At 49.3% G+C, this 26,389-nt stretch overlaps 9 protein-coding genes across 9 annotated transcripts; 3 read left to right on the top strand and 6 right to left on the bottom strand.

The window, feature by feature from the left end:
• Positions 1–473: 473 nt before the first annotated feature.
• Positions 474–2,453, top strand: A1O5_13199 (uncharacterized protein; the record flags this gene model as incomplete). The annotated part of the gene is made up of 1 exon (XM_007753766.1): positions 474–2,453. One exon carries the CDS (start codon positions 474–476, stop codon positions 2,451–2,453), a length of 1,980 nt encoding a protein of 659 aa, XP_007751956.1.
• A 2,142-nt stretch (positions 2,454–4,595) lies between these two features.
• Positions 4,596–5,796, bottom strand: A1O5_13198 (uncharacterized protein; the record flags this gene model as incomplete). Its single annotated transcript, XM_007753765.1, has 5 exons — positions 4,596–4,760; positions 4,818–5,406; positions 5,457–5,539; positions 5,602–5,686; positions 5,762–5,796. The coding sequence occupies 5 exons, from the start codon at positions 5,794–5,796 to the stop codon at positions 4,596–4,598; spliced, it is 957 nt and encodes a 318-aa protein (XP_007751955.1).
• A 742-nt stretch (positions 5,797–6,538) lies between these two features.
• A1O5_13197 (uncharacterized protein) lies at positions 6,539–8,183 on the bottom strand (the record flags this gene model as incomplete). Its single annotated transcript, XM_007753764.1, has 3 exons — positions 6,539–7,215; positions 7,265–7,355; positions 7,404–8,183. The coding sequence occupies 3 exons, from the start codon at positions 8,181–8,183 to the stop codon at positions 6,539–6,541; spliced, it is 1,548 nt and encodes a 515-aa protein (XP_007751954.1).
• A 904-nt stretch (positions 8,184–9,087) lies between these two features.
• Positions 9,088–10,838, bottom strand: A1O5_13196 (transcription initiation factor TFIID subunit 12; the record flags this gene model as incomplete). The annotated part of the gene is made up of 2 exons (XM_007753763.1): positions 9,088–9,375; positions 9,426–10,838. 2 exons carry the CDS (start codon positions 10,836–10,838, stop codon positions 9,088–9,090), a joined length of 1,701 nt encoding a protein of 566 aa, XP_007751953.1.
• A 765-nt stretch (positions 10,839–11,603) lies between these two features.
• Positions 11,604–18,323, bottom strand: A1O5_13195 (DNA polymerase epsilon catalytic subunit A; the record flags this gene model as incomplete). Its single annotated transcript, XM_007753762.1, has 1 exon — positions 11,604–18,323. One exon carries the CDS (start codon positions 18,321–18,323, stop codon positions 11,604–11,606), a length of 6,720 nt encoding a protein of 2,239 aa, XP_007751952.1.
• A 332-nt stretch (positions 18,324–18,655) lies between these two features.
• Positions 18,656–19,312, top strand: A1O5_13194 (uncharacterized protein; the record flags this gene model as incomplete). The annotated part of the gene is made up of 2 exons (XM_007753761.1): positions 18,656–19,001; positions 19,059–19,312. The coding sequence occupies 2 exons, from the start codon at positions 18,656–18,658 to the stop codon at positions 19,310–19,312; spliced, it is 600 nt and encodes a 199-aa protein (XP_007751951.1).
• Positions 19,313–19,483: 171 nt separating this feature from the next.
• A1O5_13193 (uncharacterized protein) lies at positions 19,484–20,161 on the bottom strand (the record flags this gene model as incomplete). Its single annotated transcript, XM_007753760.1, has 1 exon — positions 19,484–20,161. One exon carries the CDS (start codon positions 20,159–20,161, stop codon positions 19,484–19,486), a length of 678 nt encoding a protein of 225 aa, XP_007751950.1.
• Positions 20,162–20,805: 644 nt separating this feature from the next.
• A1O5_13192 (uncharacterized protein) lies at positions 20,806–22,461 on the bottom strand (the record flags this gene model as incomplete). Its single annotated transcript, XM_007753759.1, has 3 exons — positions 20,806–21,075; positions 21,127–22,246; positions 22,298–22,461. 3 exons carry the CDS (start codon positions 22,459–22,461, stop codon positions 20,806–20,808), a joined length of 1,554 nt encoding a protein of 517 aa, XP_007751949.1.
• Positions 22,462–22,870: 409 nt separating this feature from the next.
• Positions 22,871–24,546, top strand: A1O5_13191 (T-complex protein 1 subunit zeta; the record flags this gene model as incomplete). The annotated part of the gene is made up of 2 exons (XM_007753758.1): positions 22,871–22,877; positions 22,925–24,546. The coding sequence occupies 2 exons, from the start codon at positions 22,871–22,873 to the stop codon at positions 24,544–24,546; spliced, it is 1,629 nt and encodes a 542-aa protein (XP_007751948.1).
• Positions 24,547–26,389: the final 1,843 nt, after the last annotated feature.

Genomic DNA, 26,389 nt, shown 5'->3' with positions numbered 1-26,389 from the left:
CTCATCCGGATCCTACTCGCCTGTTCCCACCAACAGGTCGAGTGTCAGTTCGGCTGGCTATTAAGCTGTTCCACTGCGCCTGCACCTCACCTGCCACCTGTGAAAGGCCTCAAACTACCCCGAAGCGAAACTCCCTTCCTGTGATTAACACATGAGGTCTCCCGATTGGGCTATGTAGGCCACAGTACTCCGGAACAACCAAGAGCACGGAAGTTAGCGCCCTCTCTGCGACAACGCGACCAATCTGGTCTCCTCTTATTGCGCTTGGCTCGACGTCTACGCAGAGCTGCTTAGATTGTGAGGACCATGAAAGGGAACTAGCAATCCTCTCTCTAGGACGAACGGCAATATACGGCGGCAGGGGCACCCTTTCCACAGACTGAAGAGGCGACTACTTCTGTCGTTTGAGCACCGTTTTCAGCGCGAGAACAAGTTGATCGTCGACGGACACAATTTCGCCCTCCACATACACAATGACTGCTGTTACGCACTCGAGATCTGGCGTCTCGCCATCCAGCTCCCCTCGCTTGCCGTCTCCTCCACCCATCCCAGAAGTTCAATTTGGTCCTAAAAGCCCTGGTGTTGATCTCTCCAAAGAACTATCGCTTGAAGCGACTTCAAAACCAGATGAAGGGGCAGCAAGGAGGATTAGACCCGGAACAAAAGCTGCAGACATGGCTCTTGGTCCTCCCCTGGTTCCGTTGAGTCAGCTTGACTCGCCATTTCAACTTCAAGAACACCTTAAATCCCTCTACGCCCACCTCACTCACACGCCAGAACCTACGCACACCATTCCCATCACGAAAGAATCTGCTCTACAACTCGCAACACCCCCACAAATCAACGACAACGAGTTCGTGGATAGGAACCTATGGCTGTACGAACTATGTCGATTTCTCACTCAGAAAGCTAACATCGTCTCGATTTTCCTGATGAACGACAATCCGCCCTGTTCTTCTCAGACATGTCCTGAAATGCGTGCTAGTGAATGGCAGTATCTCTGCGCCGTGCATGAGCCGCCAAAATCATGCTGCGCAATCGACTATTGCAACCATACCCTCGATTGGGCTGCGAACGTTCTAACCAGTCCGAAGCATTTCCCTTCGCGGTTAGCTTTAGGCTCGGAGGCAGGCAATGTCATTCAAAGCATGAGACAACTGACCAATATCTTCCGACGCGTGTATCGCATATTCGCACATGCTTGGTTTCAACATCGTGATGTCTTTTGGTCTGTCGAAGCTACTTATGGGCTGTACATGCTGTTCAAAGTCGTCTGCGACGAGTACCATCTCATCCCCGAGGACAGCTATACGATTCCAACCGAAGCTGAAGGAGTCCACGAAGCCACCACTGGCCGTGAAGGTGGTCTACGACCGCAAATCCTGCATAAGGATAATACATCGAGTTCGATGTTGGACGAGCCGTCCAGTGGATGCTCGTCATTAGACATTACTACCCCAACGGCCCCGACGACAGTCAGCACGGGTGCAACAACCCGGAGACACAAACACACCCCTAGCACTGGGAGCCATGTTGCCACCATCGCCGAGGGCCAAGAAGAGGAAGAAGAGCGTCCGAAAAGCTGTATAGCAGCGCCCGAAAATCCACCGCCGCCACCTCAACTTGTAGAGATACCCAAGGCCATCACAATATCAGGGGGAGACGGAGCCTCCCTAGATAGGGATGACCGAGAAAAGGAAGGGAACAATGACGCTTCCCCGGAGCGTCTCTTCCCTAGACTCGACATTACCTCTACCGTGCTAAAATACGAGCCTCGCGCTCCGGAGGATCCGACACCTACAGGCACATCAGAGGATATCGATCCGTTGTCGGTGCATATGAATTCGCAGAAGCTAGAATCACCATCTACTGTCGTAGATGGAGATGTCGGTCTCGGGACTATCAACAGCGTCGCCTACGTGAACGAGAACGATGGACCAATGAGAGTGGAAACCCCCATAGAACAGACAACCAAACCGTTTGACGATGAAGAAGGCGGGCAAAAAATTACGTCCCCTTCCGGTGGCTCGATAAGGACGGGCGGAAGCGACGTACTCAAGGCAATATTGGGGCATATTCATGACCTGGATGACGACAATTCAATCGACTCTGAGAGGCAGGGTCAAGCCGGGGACAGTGGAGCAGCTGTTCAGGTGAGAGAGGTGAATGCTATGGAGGATTCAGAGAATAGTGACGATAAAGTTGTCCAGGATAATGAGGACATGAGTCCAATCAGGACGGAGCCGCCATCGTTGATTGGGCCAAAGGACGAGGCTCCCAAGGGAAATGAAGGTGGAGATCAAGCCAAGATGGAAAATGTAGAGCACGGGCCTCGACGTGATGAGGTGAAAATCTCGGTGGAGGAGACCACAGACGATCTTGAGCCTAATGCGCAGCAGGCGGAAGACAACCGAGCCAAACAGGGAGAGACGGAGGGTAGCAAGGACGGCTGAGGCTGCTTCGTGCTCGAGAGCCGAGTCCGAAGGCGGCCGGTAATCCTTTGTACAGTATGAATACGGAGTACAACATGACAAAGTCAGATCAGTCTTGTTCGACATTTTTAGCTGGGGCAGTCGTTAGCTTGGATCATGGGTAAACGAAATGCCGTGGTGAACACATCCAGGACGAGCAAACACCCCAGAGCATTTCGTATCTTAGGCTGGAACAGAGAGTAGACGAGGAATTGATAACAATCGTTCAACGTCTACGACACACTCAAGATGTTAGAACGCATTTTTTGTTGTACATACCTATTGTATCATGGAGAAGCAGCGTTAGTGATCCGCGCTCGAAGTGCTGTCTGAGCGATTCTGTTCTACTAGTCCCAGGAGCCCATGTAGCCTATGCTATTGTACCATGCACGCCGCACGACATTCCATTCCTACACATGAGGTATTATCTTATACGCGGAGCCATTATCCACTTCATGCCGCGAACTCACGGCCTTGGGAAACTCCTGTCGCGTCGACCATTTCGATCACTGCCCTGCATTTCCGCCAGGAGCAAAATTCATTGAAGGTGAATCCAGTAACGTGTCCTGGCCCTGGAGTTTCATTCTCCTCAACTACCGCCTGCATATCCGTGTCTCAGTTTTGCCATCCGCGGCTCGATTAAGGGATGCCATTGCGCGAAAAAAGTTATTGCTGTATTGTCGCACGAAGTCAGCGAACAGCATCGTAAGCATGGATGTGTAGCACAAAAAGATCCACTGTGCGCCGTGCCTCTCTCATACGAAGTTTTGGAGGCAGCGGCGCTCAGAGCTTGCTGTCAGTGATAGACAAAAGTGGCGAGGCAGGAAAAAGTGCAACGAACAACATGGTACATACCCCACATGATGTAGCAACTTGCAAAGCTTAGAATGAGGGTGCTCCTCCAAATCCTAGAGCAACAAAGGTCAGAATCAGACTTCCAGACAATTTGAAATTTCGTTGCAAGCATGTCGAAACACTTATGATAGCTTTCCCTCCGTATGTTTGTCAACTCGACAGGGAGACGTGGAGAACGACTATTGTACAGAAAGAGATACGGTACATACGTCTGATTTTCACCCTTGGGACTCAAGAACCACGCTGCGGCGCTGAGGGCGACGATGACGATCAGACCGATTAGAATCGACCACCTGCCGTAATAAGAGACAATAGGTTAGCTCGAATGTGACTTCGTCTATTCAGCTGGCGGTATTTCAACGGTTGGAGGCGCGAGAGCAGACCAAGTCGAGACATGCGGTGAGGTGAGGTTAAAGTTCAGGCTGAGGGAAGTGGGAAACACGTATTCAACAATCAATCAAGGCATCCAGCCTTGAGCGTGGGTGGATTGCCATGTTGCGTTAACAAAACCTGATATGACGTCGTCCAAAATGTAGAGGTTTAACCCTCCTTGATAACTCAATCACTCCAATAATCACCTTGCTTCTCTTTTGTTGGGCCTGGTATTCCATCCTCCTGCATGGAGATATCGAACCCGAGAACTTGACTCACTGGAGCGAAAGGAGTAAAAGGGTGGAGGGTGCGATGGCGAATGGATTCCGAGGTCGTAGGGTCTGTGTGTATACGATGTGAACATACCCGTTTGCCATCTTGTATACCTGTCCTTATCGGCTTGGGTCAAGTACTCAATCGTCCGCCGTGGTCACAGGAAGCTGCGATTTCACTGGGGTAGTTCGAACGACGACTGCGGAAGGTTGGCGAGAGGCACTGCTGAGGAGGCCCTATTCTTCGAGAATATTCTTCGAGACGCTATGTGATCTGTCAACTTAATTGGTGGGGAATACTGTCTCTGGAGGCAGTCGTTGAATGCTTCTGGTTGCAAGAGCTGGACGAGAGGCGCAATCGAGCGGGAGAAAGTTTCGAGACGAGGGAGGGAAGTAAGGGAAGTTGGCTCAAAATCGGTCAATCTTCGGCAAACACTAGAGAGGAAAGTGACGGCATCGTCTTTGGCATCAATATCTACGAGAACAACGCCAACAAACAAGTGACATTTGGTATGCGGATCTAAGCTGAACCACGTTCCCTCCGTCCCATTCATCCCATTGCTGGGAAAACAGTAGTAGGCGAAACAAAATACAAAGTACAGGAGCTAGAGACTATGTGGCACCATCAAGCACCCTCTCTGCTCTTGCGATAGTTACTTTCCTGCTCGACCTGGAGCTGGTCAATCTCTGGCGCCAACTCGGACAGGATTTCATATGCTTTCTTATGATATTCGAGCTGCGCGGCAATCAAGTCCGCCAGGTTACGGAGTGGTTCGGGCGTGTCCAGAACCTGCTACAGTGTTAGTTCTGTCGTAGCGTCATCTATTCAGATATGGCGTAGACTCACATTCTTCATCACGCCTTGAGCTTCCTCCACCTGTGAGACGAAATCGTCTTCTTTGGCCTCAATCTCAGCCCGAGCGTCTTCGCTCATGGCGGTCTCATCATCTGGATTCATGCCACGACCCTGAATTTGACTTTTCTTGGATGCCTTGGTGCTGTCTAACAACAGCCGACTGTTCTCGACGGCCTTCCTGGCCTTGGTCGCAAATTGAATGTTTGTGTTCAGTGTGGTACTCCATCCAGCAAGAAATCGGGATTGGATGGCCTGGTCCTGCGCCAATCGAGCCTCGCCCACTTTCTCTTCCGCAAGGGCATATTTCTCCAAGGCATTGGCTAGTGGATCTTCGCCCGTTCCGGAAGTGTTGGATTGCTTGAGGAGCTGGGAACTTGCCAGTGAGGCACGGGCAATGGCATGATTGAACGTCTTCGGTTGGGGCTTTGCAGAGGGGGGAGCAGTGAAGGCGGTTGCTGCTTCGGACGCATTGTGAGCTTTAGAGAGGAGCGTCACTTTCTCCGAAATGCTGCGACCGAGATCCCCAAAGGATTCGCGGATGTTGGGGGGGTAGTCATAGGCTTCATTCTGGTATTGCTTGCTGGACCGGCTGTCAACAGAGATCGTAGGGATTGATTAGAGGAGTCATACGTTACGTCAAGCAATTTCTGGTGGACTTGTTTCAGAGCATCGACTCGCTTCTCCAGCTCGATATAGTCTGCGGGTAATTGCGTCTGAAAGGCTCGGGGTTAGTGAAGTCCGCTGAAATGTAAGTGTTGTTGTCGTCGTCGCAAACCTTGTCGTCGGCATTTCCGAACTGCTCTTTGAGATACTGTTGACTTCGTTGCCAGGAAGGAGTAACTGTGGAATTGAATGCCGAACTGCCCAGCAAACCACAGTCAGTGCGATTTCTAGGATGAGCGATTTGGCCTGAGATCAATCGACAGGGGGCGCACCTGATGTTCTTGCCAAATGCAGAAAACTTGTCCATGATTGTAGCAATCTGCTCGAGATCACGCAGAGGCCAATGACAACAGACCAAAGTGAAGTGTGCAGTTTTGGGAATCGAGGGTAATATACTGAGGTAGTGCAAGTGATTTGTGTGTTGGAGGAGGAAGAGGGATGGATGGGCTCGATGGGAAGCAGTCTGACATCGGCCAAACGGGCGCCGGGGGTATGGGGGAAACGCTGTTCACATGTGCACTTCACTACGGTAACCTGTTCGCCTGGTCCTACACACAAGGATCATAGCCAGGGGCTCAACGCAGGTCTCTGTAACCAGATTTCTTCAAGTTTAGGGTCTATTCAATAGGGATTTTTGATGAAACTTCAGAGTAATGCATTCGCCTAACTCATGTCTATCAGATCAACGTCGGCACCCTCCCATCCACAACCTCACTAGTCTACATAGGAGATTCGTCAAACCTGCTTAATCATGCCGTCATGTTTTTCAAATCGTTGGCGCTCAATCCCTGTACTTTGTCCAAGTGTAGCATAGTGACATCAAATGTTTGTCGCAGACATATCGATCCTAGCTTAGCAGAAAGATTGGTACTGGTACGTAAATGATCTCCCATCCCCCTTGGAGGGCCCAACACTGAAAAACCATATTGTGCGCGCTTCCTGGAGAAGCTTTTCAGGTCAGAGTGGCCATCATGGCCTTGATGATTGCCGGGCTGGGAGCAGCCGAGCGCGAGCGACCTATCCAACGCCGGTCAATCAGGAATACTTGTTCATTTGACGATCAACGACATCCTACCTCTCCGATCCTTCTTGACCTCGAGAACCTCGTCGCCACGTCTTTCAATAATAACTTCTCCCCGAGGCGATGGGGTTCTGTCACGGACCCGCTCGATCTTGACGACCTCTCCACCGTCACGCTCATATCGTCTCTCGCGCCTCAGTTCTCGTCTTTCAGCTTCCAGTCTGCGGATTTCCTCCTTGATATCACGCTCGCTGCGGTGTGGTTTGCGGTCGACCACCAGTGCGAGTGGACCCACATGAACTGAGTTGGAATCTTCAACTTCTTCGCGGGTGATTCTTCGCTCGATGATCGTTTCATCGCTTACAGACGAGCCTCGACGGTGCGTGGTATGAGACCGGTGCGTTCGTGCGGGAGAGACTTCCTTGATCACTTCCTTCTTTTCTACAACTGTCTCCTTGAAAACTTCCGGGGAAGATCCGCGGCGCGACCGTCGTCGAGACCGTGAGCGGTGGGATTTTGGAGACGGAGACCGAACTGAGAGGCCATCCCAATCACGGACGGACCGGGGTGCTTCCGCAAGGGGCACAATCTTCATCTCCTCTCTTTTCTCTGTCTTCTCAATGACCACTTCACCTCCATGCACAGTAGGCACTCGGATGCTAGGGGCGACAGTAGGAGGAGCTTCAATGAGGCGAGTCGTTGTAACTGTAATTCTCAGAGACACGTTCCCCGGACGAGTGGCTACAAAACTCACCCTCTCTCTCCCGATATTCCTTGCTTTTCGTGAAGATCTCATCGATATTGTCGGGACCTAACGCCTTTTCAATGATAATAGTTCGTTCATCCTGTAGCCGTTAGCTCGCAGAGCTTTCAAGACAACTAAATATTCTTACCTCTTCGTAATAAGGATAGCCGAGATCAAACAGCACTTTAGTATGAACCAGTCTTTTGGGCATGCGGGTCTTCCCTCGACGTGGATATGGCTTCTCTTCGATAATCTCCTCTTTGCGCTCTTCAATGATCTCTTCCTCCCTCACCGTCCTGCGTTCTGGGGACGGGCTGCTGTTTCTTCTTCTCCGTGTGACCCATTCGCGCTCACGGTACTCCCTGAAACCATCATCCCCGTAATAGTCCGGGTCTTGCACGCGGATATCTTCGTAAAATTTCTCGTCATATCGAGGATACCGTCTGGGTGAAGGCGCCCGGATAGGTATCAACTCCCGCGGAGGAAATCCTCGTTGAGGTCGATGCCCGTCGTCATAGTCATCATAACGCCTGGTTGGCCGGCGATCAAAGGTGTCTAAGCTGGACTGTCTGCGGATGATGCCCGGTCGTGGGACAGGATCCAGTCTGGGTGGTCGCTCGGGGGCATAGGGGACCACCTGGCCCCGTTGCGCTCGTGGATCATAGTAGTCCGTTTCTTCAAAATACTTGCGCTCCGAGGCGCCACGAGGACCATAGCGGTCTTCTTCATAGTATCTCTGGTCCTCGTAGACCGGGATCCGACGAGGTGGGTAATCGGCATACGGAGGGCGTTGGTCAATGACCGGTGCAGCCGGGGCGCGAACTTCTCGCTCACGAACGAAGCGCTCGGCATCCCATCTCTGGGGAGCAGCATCGCGGTACGGAAGATTGCCATCAGAGTAGCGAGGGTCACCACGATATCTTGACATGTTTGCTGTGTGGATCTGCCCGGATGGAAAGGATCTGAATGTCGATCCTGGACAAGAGGCAATCGAGGGGAGTGAGAAGAGATGAGAGAGGGTAGGGCCGATCCACTTCCAATTTTTTCCCTCCGTAAGATGGTTGAGCAGGTGAAGAGAACTGCACTGTCGAAAGGCGAGCGACGATCAATATGAAGAGTCCTAGAGGAGGAGGAAGACGAGAAGCAGCAGGATTGTGACGATCACGCTACTCAGAACGGATGGGGGTAAAGAGTGGCAGTGAGTTGGGCTGCTGATGACGTCGCCCGCACTGTCACTAATTGATTGGGCACCGCTATGCGCTGGGCGAGGCAAAACCCCCAAGCCTGCTTCGCCCTTTTTCGCATAGAGAACCAATTCCGATGTCTCCGTCAAGTCTTGGGCAGCATTTTCAGACTCATCTATCTGCTTGGTACTTTAAAGAAAGACACTGGCGCGGATGGCGGGGCTTTGGACGCGGCGTCTGTGCACTACCTAAAGCCTTGGGCTCGTTCCGAATTAGGACGCATCAGACATCCCCTGGTTAGCCCTTAAGGAAACGTTGTACTGGGTAGGCTGCAATGATACTGTAGTTGCTCGATGGCAATCTTGAACTTTGATTTGGGATGTACAGAGTATCAAGACATCGATTTCCTCTTGACCTCCCGCGCCATGGGGTATTCCATGCCGAATGATGCTTCGTGAAGTGCATTACAATACCTCGGGGTCACCTGATCTCTCGGGCTTGTAAGGGACGAGAAGGTACGCCTTCCCTGAATTTTATGCCGTCTGCCCATGCTCATAATCACCTCTCGCGCCATTCCGCTCGCCCTCCTTCGAACGCCTGCGCATTGTTAAGAGTCGTAAGTACATACCCATTTTAGGATAAACACACTCAGTTCTCCTTTCCATTTGTGCCAGTCGCAGCCGTAGCAGTTCCACCTCCTGTTAGTTTGGCGGCTTGAACAGCACTCATTTTGTGTGCCCACCCTGGCGCAGGTTGTGGTCTTCGTACGGTTCGAATCTCATCGGTTGAAATCCCCGGCACACGAATATTGTATTGGCGTTCGAGAACGATTTGAATGTCGCGCAGCTCTAGACTTGACGAGCCACGGAGCTTTGCAAGCTTACACGCTGATGAGACAAGTTCGTCAACGAAATCGTCGGCAATTGAGAGAAAGATCTGGCTAGTGTTAGCATATACCATCTGACTTGGAAATAACTACAGCTTACTTCTTCGGCTTCAGGGTCGAGCTGCTCGTCTGGGCCTGGGCCGCAAACCTCGCGTACCAATTCGTTCAATTTCTTTTTGGATAGAATTCGCCCATCTTCGCTCGACTCCAGTACATACCCAGGCAATGCGGTGATGGCGGGCTGCGCCAGCTGACCAGGCAGTCCCACCCCGGCGCCACCGGTCAAAGTTGGTCGAGATGGAGGCATTGCCACGGGTTTAGGCTCAGGAACTTGCAAATTTTTGGTAATATTGGGCGTAGCAGTCTTGATGCCGTTGATGCTGGTGTTGAGTGGGTGAAGATGAGAGCCCGCAGACGCAGCTTGTTGTAAAGGAGGCATAGCTTGACCTTGATGGGATGTTGGGCGAGGGCCTGCAGATGTATCCCCCTGGCCGGCTTGGGGGAACTGTGTCTGAGTCCCTGTAATGAGCGTATGTTGAGTGACTGCACCACTGCCTTGACCGACTTGAGGTGCAGGTGCAGTCGGGCTGCCTGCTTGTGCGGCGCTTGCTTGGTTACGTGCGGCCGAAACAGCACTGCTGATGGAATGGGCAGTAGGGGCTTGAATACCAGGTTGCATATGGGGTGCGGCAGGAGTTTCTGCTCCCTCACCAACGGGTACACCCTGTTTTGAGAACTGGTGTTGAGGCTGCGCGGCTCGAAATTGTTCCTGCTGCTCATTGAATTTCTTCATAAATGAGGTGCTCTCATTGACCGCCCGGTCGCACTGCGCAATCTTATTGTTGTAAACTTCCGTTTCGTTTGCAGTCAACGGATTCCCTGCTGCTTGGCGCTGCTGAGCCTGTCGCTGAAATTCGGCCTTCTTCTGCTTGGCAACTTGAAGTCTTTGCAATGCTTGACCCAACCTGGCCTTTGCCTCGCGTAACCACACTTCCGCAGGTTCACTCCCCTTTGTCATTGCCGGCGGGTAATAAAAGTGCTGCTCGTTTACTTTGCGTTGGATCTCGGGCAAGAGCTGACTGAATTGTACAGCGCTGCCTCCGCCCTGACCTTGTGCTGCGGCCGCTTGTGGTTGGGCAGGTTGGCCCGTCGCCCTTGGTGCCTGTCCCTGTCCCTGTCCCTGTGCTTGTGTTTGTACCTGTGTCTGCGCCTGAACCGAGGTCTGTTGTTGAGCTGCGTGTTGTTGAGCCATCTGCTTTCGCTGCTGCCACTGTTTCATGCCCGCCATGAGTTGGCTCGAGGTCTTGACAAGGTTTGTGTATGCCTCAGTATATTTGGGATCTGTTTGAGGCGTGGTGTTCAAAATCTCCCAGAATCTCCTCACGCCTTGTTCGAACTGCTGTTTCTGGGTCGGATTAAGCTGAGGCAGTCTCTGAACTTGCTCAGGCCGAATCAGGGATGCCTGCTGCTGCGGCGCAGGCTGGGTGGGTCGATTCTGCGCCGCGCCGTCCATGTTGACAAAAGTAGGTTGGCAGAGCGAAAGAAGGTAGGCGACCAGAAGAGACGCGCAATCTAGATGATAATTGCTAGCTTGATGCAGCTTGCGGCGAGAATAATGCTAGAGTACGAGAGTCGGGGAAAGTAATGTTACTTCATCTGCATTGTGAAATAGTCCATCTTGCCCACCTTGAATGAAGAAATGGACTGTGGATGGAAGAAATACCGACAGATTCTGACAAAGGCAGAGGAAAAGAAGTGGTAAACCGTCGACCAGAGTACGTAGGAGTACGATGGTCAAGCATGGTATATCGATGAGTTGGAACGGAAGGGCACCTCTTGCTTCGCACGGACGAGCATTTCACCTTAGCGCAGCCAGCCTTGTGCGGAGTACGGTGGAGTGTATGTAGCCGCTCTGTTGCGCATATTCTGCAGGTAACGCACCGACACAATGCACAGGTTGACAAGGTTTGCCATTATTCAAATCAAATGATGTCTACTATGCGCTTGTGCCTGGGGTATTTAATACGTATAGGAGCAATTCTTCATGTCCGACAACCAAGGTGTGCCTGGAAAGGCCAACGCAGCAAGCAAAGACGTGTTCCACCTCCATGCTTGCTAGAATTGTGGCCATAGCGGGGTCCATTTGCTGGGCCGGTGGAATGAACTGCGATATGATAGAATGAACAATTGTTCATATGGAGGAACGACTGCCTCTACTTCTCCAGAATTCACTGACCGTGGGGGAATCAATATGCACAATTGTTCATTTCCCATGTCCTCATGAAATCGTACACATAATCTTGACCTCCTCAACACCAGCCTTCAACATTCTCAGCCCATACATTCCCGCTACACGTTCCGCGACCTTTAATCTCTCCCTAATGTCTTTGATGTTTACCGTGGCAACCCACTCTCCACCGCATGAACAATGATCGGCAAATACACCGTCGTCACCCTGCAAAACACTGCACTTCTTGCATTTAATATCCTGCGTCTGCCAAGCCAATAATATTGCGTGAATCTTCGCAATGAGTCTCTCCTCAAGAACGATTTTGTTGTACTCCGTCCCGCAACTATTGCAGGTCCAAGGCTTATTGCTTGCCTCTCCACTTTCATTTACATCAGGTAGAATATCCTCGTCACGGCACAGGTCCAGATCCCTAGTCATGGTACAGGTGTCACAGACCAGATTCTCGAAGCGTAAACTCGCACTGGGGTTTTCGAATCGGGCCTCCTTTCCAAACTCGCGGACGTCGAATAGGGCGAGGAGCTCTTTGCGGAGAAGCCGTGCCTCAAGCTGGAGAGGCTTGGACAAAGAGATGAGCTGCATGAGCGATTTAACTAGCTCGAGGACTGGATCGTGAGGATGGCGCAAGTCGCTTGATTCTAGAGTACCACCAGGCAAAGAGGGAAATGTCCAGTCGCTGGCCAATTCGGGATGTAATAGTTCCTCCCGTTGACGACGGATCAAGCTCGTGATTTGTCTCTTCAGTGGTTTGGAGAACTGGTCTTGGAGGACGGTTGTGACCTCGGTGCTGGTTGAATCTCCTGTCAGACTGACGAACGGAGAGGCCATTTGCGTAGGCCGAATCGTGGACGATATACTCTCAGATGAGCTTTGTGGCCTTTTCAGGTTCTGCAGCAACTCGATGAAAGTAATGACCCAGTCGTCAAAAACAGGTTGCAAAGGCAGCGGGAGGAACTGTGAAATCTGCCAGTGGACAACAGTCTCGAGACTAAAGTGATTAGTGTCCTCTGTCATCGTGGAGGTACCTTTACCGCCGTAGTTATATGCGTCATACCAAAGCAGGATATCCCAGTAGTCTTTGACCTCGAGTCCAAGGAAATGGAAAAGCGGCTTTTGTTGGATCGACTTGAGAATGTACTGGGAATATGCATATGCGTTTTCGACGTCTTGTTTTGACGTTTGCAGAAGCAACCGTGTCGGGCTCGCGAAAACAACATGTGATCCCACTCGTCGGAAATCGGTGATGAGCTGCTGCAGCGCCTTCTTTGACATCATCTGCACATAATAGTGCAGATGTCGATCGTAAAGACAGGAAGCAGTGGCTTCGACCCATCGGACTAAATGTTGAACCATTACGTCTGCGAGTCGATGACCGCGACAAGCCTCCCCCCACCACGACTTGACCATCTCCCGGAGTACTTCCAGTGCTGCTTGAGCAAATCCTCCATTCGACTTGATCGTATTGGAGTTGAGCTGATTTTCTTCTTCTGCCGTCGGGTTAAAGCTAGCGGACTCTGTGGAGCCTTCATGATCGTTGATGATGGATGAGGTCAATATAGTGTTGATTGCTAGATTCTGCACCGATACATCGACGCATACAGATGTGTAGGCTCCTGGGTTGTTAATCGAGGGCATCTCAACTATTTCGGTGAGTGGACCCAAAATATCATCACGCTCATGCCCAGCATGGTCTGGGCGAGCTTGATCAGACCACCACAAAATGACGTTGCTTCTCTTCAACCTCCGAGCATAGGCCAAATCGATGAGAAACCGAGGATCGTCCCTCTCAAGGTTGCACAGAGGTACATCACCGTATCGAGCAAGCTCAATCAGATGCGCCAACCAGCCGGACATGTTGAAATAGTGAGAGATTAAGTGCTTGATAGCATGACCCTGCCAAGCCAAGGAAGGGAGATCTATGTCAGATTGCTCTGCTGGCAGACATATGACGGGATAATCCCTAACGGATCGGATATCGTGCATCAGCTTCTTGTGCACAGTTGTCTGGAGCAGAAGTATTGTTGGCTTCACCTCGTCCGACCGCCACTTCTTCAATATATCCGCCAGCTCAAGGTGTGCCTTTCTTTTTGTTGTCACCTGCGAAATCTTGAAACTTACGCAAGGTTGATATTCGAAGGTGGTTTGCATCAGGGCTTCATCTTGGACTTTTTGGCGATATTGATCGGCATATATCTTGTCGGCATTGGGGAGCTGAGTGTCACGGCTTCGACTCATGAGAATGATATGCGCCTCTGGCTTAGTGGTTGAGAAGAGTGCGAATACATTCCGGTCACCGGCAGCAACGTGATACAAGTAGATATATCCTAGGGAGCTGGCGTCTTCTAGGTACGTCGACTGTGCATCACTCCTAAGGAGCGCCGATAAATCAAAGCCTTGTTCAAGGCCCTTCCCAAGGACACCTTTCTGACTCTCATCGAAAGAGCACATATTGCCCAGTTTCAGTAGGGCTCGCATAAAAAGCGGCAATTGACGCTCATAAACGCCTTCCACACTGGGATGGTTGCACAATAAGGATACCGACTCTTCTTCTCGTAAGTAGGTCTCTTCAGGCATCGTCAATTGAAACAGGTGGACTGATGGATGGCCATTCGGTAGCACGTGGCTGACCTTTTCGACATCACAGCCTGGTATATCCACATTGGGAAGCTCTTCGCCTTTAAGGTTAAGATACAGTGTGCGAGGGACTTTGATTTTCAAGGAGTGAATCTTTTTCTCGATGATAAGAAAAGCTGTTACTTCGCCGGGGGAATCTCCTTGGCGTAATTGCAGAACATGCCAGGTATTGGTGTACATCATTTCCGCTTGGTTGCGGAAGAAGCTGCTGATGGAATCTGTAGCTACGTTTGGTCTTTCTCCAAAAAGTTGACGTCGTCGCGCCTTGGCTTGCTTTTGTAACTTCCATTTCCTTTTCTGGTGCTGCAGCCAGCCTCGATAGTCGTCGTCAATCGGCGGAGCATTATGATGGAAAGACGCAAGAGAATCAACAGGGGCACAGTTCGTTGATTCGGAGGCCTTTCGTTTTGCAGGTTTGGTGACTTGCGTCTGAGACTTGATTTCAGTCCTTAGGGCGTCTTCGATGTCTCCACCAGCAGGAAGTTGATGCTCCAAGAGATTGACGGAGTGCTCAGTAATGGGTCGCTTCTCGAGAAGGTCCGTCATCTTCTTCTGCTTGAATCTGTCTTCCTTTGCAGTAATTCGCATTTGCAACCAGTCTGGATGTGCAACACGCGGCACAGGGTTCCTGATCTTCTGCAGAGCAGCAGGGATTGTGATGAGCTTCTGAATGACAGAGCCAAGGCGCTCCAGGTAATAGTCCCAGTCGATCACGGCTCTGGGATCCATATCCGATGGGTCCTCCCTGAGCCACTTTCGCAAGAAGAAACGTTTGACACCGTCATCCGCTGAAAATATCGCAACGGGAATGGCTCGGTCTGTGACTGGTGTATTTCTGGGTTTTGCTGAAATGATATACTTGCAATTCAGTCCTTTGTCCTTGATCATCTGGTCTCCCAGGAACTCTGCTAATCGCTTCGCGGTTGTAATCGACGTCGATTTCTGGCCTCCATATTCATCGAGGGTCTTGGTCATGCTCTTGTTTTCGCAAATCAAATCAATCAGCTCTTCATCAGCAAGAGTGGATCCATGTGAATGCAGGACGTCAAGCCAGCGGTTTGCGACTCGAGCCACTGCTCCGTATGTCTCCGCCAGAGTGCTGCCTTCTAGAAAGAATCTGAAAATCTGAGTCTGGAAAATTTTGATGAGCTTCAACTCGCCTCTGCGCTTGACCTCAAACCCCTTTAATTCGGCGAGACTTCCATCGTGGTTGAACACTGCATATCGTTTCTTCAAATTCTTGTCTTCTTCCTTCGAGGTTGGGAGGATCATCGCCTTGTAAGGGCCGTCAACCTCAAAGAAGATTGAATTGTCGCTGTGTATTTCATATTTGAACGTGACCGGGTCCACCAGACTCTGGTACTGATGATTTGTAAACCGTGCGTGAACAAGGTGGTTGAGCATCACGCAAGGATAAGAAATAGCCATTCTCTTTCCGTTTTTCAATGTGAAAACAACATTCTCTGGGAAAGTCGCCGGAAGCATACACCAAATTCCATCGGTGTCTAGCTCCAACGGTCGACCGATTCGTTCCACAAGCTCCCGGGCCATTTGAATTATGTGCGCTCCAGTCAGACAAGTAACACCAGCCATTTCCATAGAGTACCATCTGGATCCCTTTCGCATGACATAGCCATAGAAAGAATTGAGAATGACCTTGTGTGCAAGCTGCAAAGAGTCGTAGAGAACGATCATTTTCTTAGCTTCTTCAATATCCAGAGCTGGTGCACCGGATGATTTCAATGCTTCTGCCTTACCCTTCCAGACCTTTTGCTTCCCTTTGAAGTCATAACGCCTATCTCGAAAGTCGCGGACAGTGTCGACATAGAAGGGATTCTCCCTTTGGCAGATGATAGCTTCCCGTTCGATAGTTTTTGAATCGTGGATTTTGTGGTAGATCTTCTTTGAATATTCTTGGAGCCTTTTTCGCACCATTGCAGCTTGCTCATCCAGACTCAGTTCTTGAAACGTTCGTCTGGGTGCTTTGAGGCCTTTACCCGGAAAGGTCTCATTCGCCACCGCTCTGCGTATCATGTTATACTCGTCTCTCTTGGTAGGCAAGAACTCGCCCCTCCATGCCCACGGCAATCGTCGGTCACATGTCTTACCAGGTCGATTGAAGTCGCAAGCGGCACAATCTGATTCAGCAATCATAGAATCAGGTTGAAGGCGATTTGTAGTCATGATGTTGGGATACATGGATGCAACGTCCAAGTGGTAAATTAGGGGACGCTCATTTCTGTTGGGTGTATTCTTCAGGTCCTCCAACTTTTCAACAATTTGTGCTCGAATTTCTTGATAATTCGTAACTTCGTCTAGTGATTTCTTTTCTTCAACAGTAATACAAAATTTCAGAGCTGCATCAAGATCGTGCACAAGCTCGTCGATTGCAGTTGTATCGATGGCGAAATTGACAGGGATGTCCGCACGAAAAACACCAGCCTCAATACTCTCCACGTGTCCGCCAACGTACGTTTCGGACTCAAGAAGATGGCCTTCCCAGAAAGCTTCTCTCGGTTCTTTGTGTTTGTTCGGCAGCACAATGTTTTTCTGGTACGCCTGGACCATCAACAACATCTCGCACAAAGTGCCCGTGCCTTTTCGTAAAGTATCATCCGGATTGAGTGGAATAATTGTACAGAGTGAAAATATGAAGGGATGGATGTATTTCATGTAGAGATAATACGTCGCAACAGCATCAGAGACGGAGTATTCCGCAAGAATTTGAGGATGTTCGCTTGCGTAAGGGGTCATCAGTTCCGGATCGAGCTCATCGGGATCGTAGCCTAGCTTGGCGACCGTGACAGCTTTCAGACCTCGACTGCCTTGAGGCAGGTAACTGTCTCTGTTGACCCATGAGAAGCAATCCATGTGGACGCAGTAGTTACTCTGGTAGATATCTTCGCTGTTCTTACGGAATCCGATTTCAGCGTACATGTCGATACCATTGACGCCGGCTCTCGCTTCAACAAACGGCCAGTCGAAAAAGTCTCCATTATATGTTGCGATCACGGTAGGTCGAGCTGCCTTAATGTGAGAGAAAAACCGTTCAATGCAGGCACGTTCGTTTGGCTCGTTGAAAATGAGAAATGGCCCTTCATATTCAGCCTTTGGGGTGTAGTCGAAGTCGGCAATGTCCTCCGAAACGATTTCTCTGTTGGTGATGAGGAAGCCTTGCCCATCAATCATGTACGAGATCATCATGATCTGATCAATGACTGAATCTGGAAATTTCAGGGGCAGTTTCGTCGTTTCAATATCAAATGCAAGGACTACCGGATCAGCGCGCTGTAAACGCTCCTCCAAACAAGTTAGAGAGACTGAGCCGTGTTTAGCATCGACCGCATACCATTTTCCAATGCGGATGTCCTTGTCGATGGTAACACGAACATGGTAGGGAACGTCATATTCTCGCATGTCGACAACGTAGTCGCTGGCGTCTGCAATTCCATTCGGTCGGGCATCGGTCGCTTGGTCTTCGTCATACACGTCAAAGCCCGCTGCTGCACTAGCAACCTCTGCATACGTATCCATGGCATTGACCTTCTCTTTGTTCTTCTCTGCAATAGGCAACAGCGCCTTGCGAACTGCGAGCAGGTCTGAGACATTCACAAATGTGAGTTGAAGGAATGTTCTTTTGTATCCAAGGAGGTGATTCGGCATCTGGAGGTCTTCTTTGGTTATGCGGTTGATTGACTTGACAAGTCCTTCAAACGTCCGTTTGCACCACTCCTCGACTTCGGCCTCGCGTCCACGCTTCACTGCTAACAAGAAGTATGGGTCATATTCGACCGTCGCCTTGAAGTTTTCGCCGTCCTCCCCGATAAAGTAGAAGTCGACCCCCGCGCGACCACCTGGTACTCGTGGGTCCTCAATTGAGGTGCTGTGCATGTTGTACAGCCAACCCACCCTTCTCTTGCCCGAATCATACCTAGGGAAGCCCATGGCGTCGTCGATGCTGTTTGCCAGCCGCGTTGCTTGAACCTTTTCATCTTGAGAGGTTGCTTCGGTGGTGCGCAATGAGGAGGCGTCAATTGTCTTCGTTCGTTGCTTGCGTGAGGCATCCTTTCCTAGTCTCAAATTGGAGCCATAGCGCGAAGGCTTTCGGACAGGCATTGTGGAACGAGAGAGAAGGCGAAGTGTCGGCTTATCCTTGCCATATGCGGTATTGAAAAGATCGAGTCATAGCAAATGCCTCGTTGTAAACGCTGAGGAAGCCAGAGTTTAAAGTTCCAGCGTATTGTGAATCTGCGCGTCGCAATAACCGAAAATTGGACGTCTCGAAGGACACGCAAAGGCGCGGTTCAATTAAGACGCGCAAGACGCGACGTGTGTAGGGCAGATCGCTTAATGGGTATTCGCGAGACGCCGGTTAATTTTCTCCACCTCGCCATCTTTCTCCGCAGCTTTTCTCAATCATCATACACACACCATAACGGTCTTTCACAATGGCGGACGATACGCGGCAGCCTGACACACCTCCCGCAGATGAGCAACCTCAGTCAGAGGGCCGTCCCTTGAGGCGACCGAAATCCAAGCACGACTTCCCAAAAACCCAGGCCGGGAAGATGTGGGAGATGCTGGGTAATCCTGCGGAATCTGCAAACACCCTGGCAGGAGGAACCTACAATTCCGCAGGCGGCAAACCTCCCGAGGTGACCTGGAGAGATGCCTTCAATTTCTCGTATGAAGGGAAAGGCCCTTCTTGGTATCAGGTACCATGCGCACGAGATGCGTTGCTTGTCGGGATAGCTTCCGGAGGCGCAGTAGGAGGTTTAAGATTTATACTCAGAGGTTCTTGAACCGCCCACCTTTGAAAAATTGAACCTTTAGGGTCTGACTTGATGCTAGGACTGTCCTCCATGTTGATCACTACCAACCTGGCAGTCGCTGGATTTGCTCTATCAGCCTCCGGAATGTACTACTGGTGTGATCAAAGACGGCGAGAGGAGGCAAGAGGCATGGCAATGGCTGTCCAAGGCATGAGAATGCTGCATGAGAAGAAGGCCCGCGAGAAGGCTGCCGAGGATGCTGCACGGGTAGCGGCGGCAGAAATCAAAGAGCAGGAACGGAAACGGAGAGGGCAATGGTACAAATTCTGGTAATGCTATTGTTGTCTTAAGGATCATTTGCTTGCTTCGTCCGGCGTTGACGGACTAGAGGCTGAAAGGGATTATTGCCACTGCTGCATACGCATATCTTATGGCCGTCAATGATGTTTGTTTCGTGGTCGGGAGGGCGGAGAGAAAATTGCGCTCCATTTGATTTTGCCAATCTCAGCCGTCTTCGAAACGAACACGGGCCGCCTTGCGAGGCGAGGACTCGACGGACAATGCATCCTCGCCTTCGTCAAACAGACGTTTTCTCCTCTCACTTCTCTGTTGTCTCGCTTCTCGAGCCTCACGGTTCTTGTAGTCGGACAGTTGTTGTTTCCGCCGTTGTGACCTTGACCAGGCAACTGCCGCCGTCGGTTTGAACCCGATCCCGTTGATGCCATATCCATCGTCACTGGAGTCGTCCGGATCATGTCCAGTAATTTCAAAATCTTGCCAAAAATCATTCGACATCTCACCTGCCAGAGGAGGAGATTTGGAGCGGGAAGCTGTTTCTGAGGACTTCGTCGCCGCGATTGCAAGTCCTCGTGTGACGTCCGTCCCACTTTCCGGCTTCTGTTTGCTTAATGGTGTCGAAAACCGGGTTTCCTGGCCCGTTGCTTCAGCCCATAACGTTGCAGGGATCGTGACCTGGTCATTCTGTTTCATGCTGGCGTCTTGGTCTTCGTGAGCTTGATGGCCATGAATTTCAAGGTCATTGAACTTCCGCACAACTTTGCTTCGAGGGCTGCCTCCATCATATTCTTCCAGATCGCTTTCGTTCAATAAACGGGGTATGGGTCCTTCTGTATCCAGAGGGTGAGGGGAGCCTCGCTTTCTCTTTGGGGAGTTGGAAGTCATTGTGGCCTCAAGTTTGGAGGACAGCGGAAGTAGAACAGTGGTTGGCACCAAAAGAATTACGCAGACCTATCCAGCAGTCCGTCAGGGAAAGCGTGATAACGCTTGAAGACCCAGTTACCACGACTTCATCAGACGGCATGGGATGTTATCACATTTCAAAACGACAACTGGGAGTGAAGTAGGTGTTCGAGGTGCCACTGATATAATGACCTTGGGCCTGGCCAATAGATGTTTCCGCGAATTAAAATCTGATGGTAAGTAACCATCTCCCCATTCCTCAATCGAGTTTCGTTGGTACCTGAGAAACTAATGAAAAAGCACCTGGGTACAGCAGCCTCCATAATTGCTGCTAGCAACAGTCAACAGAGAATCTAAGGTATGTCGAAGAGTTTGAAGACGGCTGTCACTGCTATGGGGACTAGCTAATATCTAGTCATTGATCTACGTGCGGTTATGATTCCTGTAAAGACCTTGGAGCGGCATCAGCAAATTGTCACCTCATAAGACACATACTACAGGGTAAGGTATCCTTCTCTATTGAATAATCAATACAGTGCCTTGCAAGGCTCAATGTCTCCTAGCAGACATCGCAATAAAATGACCGCCAACGCCTTGCATGAAAGAACCCCTTTCCGAACTCTCCACTAATCCCTGGGTATTGATTTCTTCTTTTTCTTCTCGCCTCCCTCGTTGTCCATCTCAGTTGCCTTCCGCTTCTTGTCCTTCTTGTCCTTCTTGCTGGCGTCGTCTGAGTTTACGGCCTTGTCCTTATCCTTCCTCCCCTTTTTCCTATCCTTCCTTCCTTTATCCTGGTTCTGGGTTGCTGTTGACTCCGCTTTAAGATCTGCATAGACGCCTGTTTTGGTGGGGCCGTCGACTTTCATTTCTGCAAGAACCTTTTCCATGGCATCTTTCTGTACCCAAAGTCAGCGTGGATTCCAAAGCCTCAAATCCTCCAAACACACCATGGCAGTCTCGTTCTTGGTGGGCTGTGCCCCCGTCGAATAAAATTCTAGTCGTTCTTCTACTTGTTTCTTTAATGCCTGCCCAAAGATTGTTGACGGAGTCTCTGAGAAGTTATCGATCCTGGAGGCGATCGAACACTTGTTGGCGAGAAACCGTGAGATTCTTCCTTTGTTTTTCTGCCCAGCTCTTCCAATGAACGATGAGTGGTACAAGAGACCATACTTGGGCGTGTTGCCTTTGGTCTTTAACGCCCTGAACAAGGCCTTCTCCGCTCCTAGAATCTGAACGGTAGAGGCGGGGTACTTAGATAGGTTCGTTAAACTGCCAGCATGAGAAATCAATCGAGCTCCCACAATTTCCCCAATAAGGGCAGCCAAGTTGGGGGCAACCACACCCATCTTAGAGACAAGGTAGGTGTGCAGCGTCTTCCGGTAGTTCGCAAGGCTGACCACTCGTTCCGCGAACAACGTCACATTCTCCATGTCTGAAACGGAAATCTCTTGACCCATACTTGTTTTTGCGGCGTCGATAATGCTCTTTGCGACTTCCTCGTCATCATCTACCACGGCTGCGAGGTCGTGGAGTCTTTCATCAGACAAAGTTTTCTTATCTTTCACAAACAGCGCAACCTTGGCATACTTGTGGTTGTCTGAGACGATCTTAACGAGCTCTGGGAATTGCCAGGAGTACCATTCGCGAACGCGCATGGAGAATGTGTTGATGGCTTTATCTAATTGGTCGAGTATTGCAATAGCTTGGATAATATGATTGTCGTTTTTTTGCACAGAGAACTTGACCTTGGCTCTGGAGTATGCATGACCCAGACCGAGCTGTGCAGTGTTAGTGTCCCCCTCGCGGAGCTGTTTGAGCAACTTCTCGGAGTGTAGTCTGATTCCTCGGAGCATGTCCTGAACGACCTCGCTTGTGTCTCCAGTCTCGCACTCGATATTTGGAAATGCTGTTTTGATGCTAGCCGCAAGGATCTTGTCTGAAACGCCCAAGATAATTTTGTTCTTCTTCCCAGCTTTTGGCAGGTTGAGTTCGAGGAAGGATTTGAGAAAGTCAGATGCGATGCCTTCGGAAATATCGTTCAGTTCCGATAGTGCCTGCTTCCCGCTCCTTATGTATAGTTAGCCATAGACTGGAATCGAGGGGAGGTGCGAGCCGTACTCGAATGGCAGAAAGCTCAGGAGGTCGACCATCTTGCCGAATCGCGCAAGGTCTTGAACGCCATCTTGAACTTCTTTCAGACGGTGGCCGACAGTGTCAGCCTGGTGGACGACCTTGAAGATGGAATAGCCCATAGGGCCTTCATGCAAGAGAAAATCGGCCATGGCACAATCTCGTCGTGGTCGTGCCGAGGGGAGAAAGGATGAGTTATAGCTAGAAGGGTATTCTCGACTCTAGTATGAAATGAAGCCCGGGAGAATTTAAATCAACAGTTGGATTCGCACGGCCTTGCAGACAAAAGTTCTGGCCATAAATAATGCCAATTATCAAAACAATATGGTGACCGTGAGAGAGCCACGAAATTTTGGACTTGCTCAAAAAGAGAATTCCGCAGCTTTACAAGTGCAAAGCTGAAAGTTCTCCGATTCCCCCGTCTTGGCCTTGGCACAAGTACTCCATTACCAGAGCTAGGTCTGTCTTGGGTCTGTCTTGGCATGAAATTGTACGTCTGCCCGCCGTCAAAGTTGAATCTTTCGAGTCTCGTGTTTCCATCATGATCTGAACCACGAAAAGATGTCTGGTAAGTGAACTTATTGTTTTCGCAACTTATTATCTGACCGTGCATAGCAACGCAGCTTTTGAACCCCAAAGCCGAATCCCGTCGCAGAGCAGAGGCACTTCGAATCAATATCAACGCGGGAGAAGGCCTCCAAGATGTTCTCAAGTCGAACCTGGGCCCTTCGGGCACAATTAAGATGCTGGTCGACGGGTCGGGTCAAATAAAACTCACAAAAGACGGAGCGGTCTTGCTGAAAGAGATGTCAATACAAAACCCCACCGCCACTCTGATTGCTCGAGCCGCAACGGCGCAGGACGACATCACTGGCGACGGCACGACATCTGTAGTGTTGTTGATTGGAGAGCTTCTGAAGCAAGCAGACAGATATATCCAGGAAGGTTTGCATCCAAGGGTTATCACGGATGGCTTTGAGATTGCCAAAACTGAGACTCTTAAATTTCTCGACACATTCAAAATCAGCCGTGAAGTCGACCGCGATCTGCTCCTCTCGATCGCCAAAACCTCTCTCTCCACAAAGATTAATGCCGCTCTTGCTGCACAGTTGACGCCTTCCATAGTTGACGCTGTATTAGCCATTCACCGGCCTCCGCAAAAACCCGACCTACATATGATCGAAATCATGAAATTGCAACACAAACTTAGTTCTGACACCACCTTAATTCGAGGATTGGTGTTGGACCATGGAGCGCGACATCCTGACATGCCAAAACGAGTAGAAAACGCTTTCATTCTCACGTTGAACGTTTCCCTCGAATACGAAAAGTCTGAAATCAATTCCGGGTTCTATTACAGCAGCGCCGAACAACGAGACAAATTAGTCGCTTCTGAGCGTCGCTTTGTCGATGAAAAGCTCAAGAAGATCGTGGCTTTAAAGAATGAAGTTTGTGGTTCCGATCCCAAAAAGGCCTTTGTGGTGATCAATCAAAAAGGCATTGATCCACTGAGTTTGGACGTGCTGGTCAAGAATGGCATCTTGGCGCTGAGGCGCGCAAAAAGACGGAACATGGAACGTCTTCAACTTGTCTGTGGTGGAAAAGCGCAAAACAGTGTAGATGATCTCGACCCTTCGGTGCTTGGATGGGCAGGACTTGTTTGCGAGCAAACCCTAGGGGAGGAGAAATACACCTTTGTGGAGGAAGTGAAAGACCCAAAATCTGTCACACTTCTAATTAAAGGCCCCAATCAGCACAGCATCACCCAGATCACAGATGCGGTACGAGATGGTCTACGGAGTGTGTACAACACTATTGTGGACGGTTGCGTCGTTCCCGGAGCTGGATCGTTTCAAATCGCTGCTGCGGCACACCTTTCATCAGAACCAGTGCGCAAAACCGTCAAGGGCAAAGCAAAATGGGGTGTCGCTGCCTTTGCAGACGCACTCTTGATCATACCGAAAACACTTGCCGCAAATTCCGGACATGACATCCAAGATGCACTCGCCGCTCTGCAAGATGAATTTACCGAAGGGAACGTGGTGGGATTGGACCTTGTGACTGGAGAACCAATGGATCCTGTGCAAGAAGGTGTGTTTGACGGGTTTCGCGTGTTGAGAAACAGTATTGCGAGTAGCCAGGGAATTGCGAGTAATTTGCTGTTGTGTGATGAATTACTGAAGGCAAGGCAGATGGGGAGACAACCGGCTCCTGGAGGGATGGATCAGGGAGAATGAACTTCTGGGTCAAAAGGAATCAAATACTGCATTTTGCTACTGCATTTTGCTTCTGCATAAGCCAAAGCGTGCGATAGATCCTTGGAAGTGTACGACATTCATGACAAAACGACGCTGGAACCACCTGGGCTACCACCTAGCGAGATAAAGGCCACGTGCAGAGCAATCGCTGGGACTGTCCTGCTACAAAGCGTTAGATATCTGCGTTGGAATCGAGTATGATAAGTCTGCCCATCAAGTAACGCACCAACCTAGTAACGCACCAACCTAGTAACGCACCAACCTAGTAACGCACCACTCTGTATACTGAACTAGCACTCTCATTTACAGAGAACACTGTCATAAACGCCGCCATTGGATCGGCGGCAGCGAGGTCGGTTACGATGCTAGCACTCTGGGTAAGCCTCGCTGGCCTCGCCGCAGGCCTCGTCGCCGCCTCTACCTCTAGAGCCTCGTGTATAGTCTCGATGATAGTAAAGGCCTCGTTGAGCTCGATTAGCTTTCCTTTTTATCCTTTAGTCTTTAGGAGATGAATCTCATTCCGTAGACTAGCTATTTAACTATTCTTCTATCTATACTACTACTTATATTCTTCTAGAACTTTATCTATCTTAATTATAAAATAACGAGTAGATTAAGAGATTAATTTCTACCGTATAATTAATCGAATAGAATTATTATAAATAAATCTAGTTCTTAGTGTTTGATGAATCTCATTAACGAACGCTCGTCGTTTACGAGAAGGCGATATTTAAGGTGTATTCTGAGCCTTTTAATTATCGTAAATAACTAGGCTAGATCGAATTACTTTTCGAGGATATTACGGATAAATACTAGAGACTTTCTAGCTAGTCTTAATATTATTAACTATAAGACTTTCCTAATTAGCCATTCGATAAATCTTTAGAAATATTATCTTCTTTATAGGCGCTGCGTCGTCGAATCCAGCTAAATTAGCTATCTATTCTCGATAACGATATTTAAGAGACGAAAAATAGATAAGATTAAGAGACTAAAGAATATAACTACTATATAGTATTAAATAGAAGACGACGACTTTATTTTAAAAGTATTTATATATAAATTTATACGTAATATAACTTTTATAGTCGTTAATGATTAATAGTCGATAGGCGTCGTCGTTTAGCTTTATCTAAGATAAAAAAAATCTAATTTAGCTAAGTTAATCTAATTTTATTTAACGTCTAGCCGTTTAGCGACGTTATATATTAATAATCTAGAATCGTTTCTTTGTATTATTTAGTGCTAGAGTAATTGAACTAGGTAGTCTAAAGATTAACGTCTTTAAAGATAACTAACGCTTATAAACGGCGACCGAGAGTAGAGATTATTTCGACGATCGTCACTTACTAACGTAATTTAAGAGACTTTTTTTTCAGCTAGTCTTTATTAATATAGTTCTAATAACTCATTAATTATTATAAACGCCTAGAGCGAGACTAGTTTCGTTTATATTATAGATATTCGTTAGTAGAATCGAATATCGCTCCTTAACTAGCCGTAAGTCTTTAAACTAAGTCTCTAATATCTCTAGAGTTGTGTAATTAACGCGCTTTAAATAGATCTTTTTATTTATCTTGGAACGTAGATTAGGATGCCGTTAAATAAATCGCGATATCTAGTTCTGTTTAATCTTACTAGAGCTACATCAGCAATTTTTCCCGCGACTCACAGCATTCTTATATGCCCAGGGAGCCCAGGGAGCCCACAGTCGCTCACAGCTCTTATATCTAGGCTATGAGCTCTTATAGACTATCTATTTTTAGTAACTTTTATAATATACTTATTATATAATATTATTAAATTTAAAAAGATTTTTCCT

This window comes from Cladophialophora psammophila, assembly GCF_000585535.1.
Source record: "Cladophialophora psammophila CBS 110553 chromosome Unknown aczJe-supercont1.44, whole genome shotgun sequence".
NCBI classification, from domain to species: Eukaryota; Fungi; Ascomycota; class Eurotiomycetes; order Chaetothyriales; family Herpotrichiellaceae; genus Cladophialophora; species Cladophialophora psammophila.
Note: the sequence above shows the minus strand (reverse complement) of the source record. Positions and strands in the feature narration are given on the sequence as shown.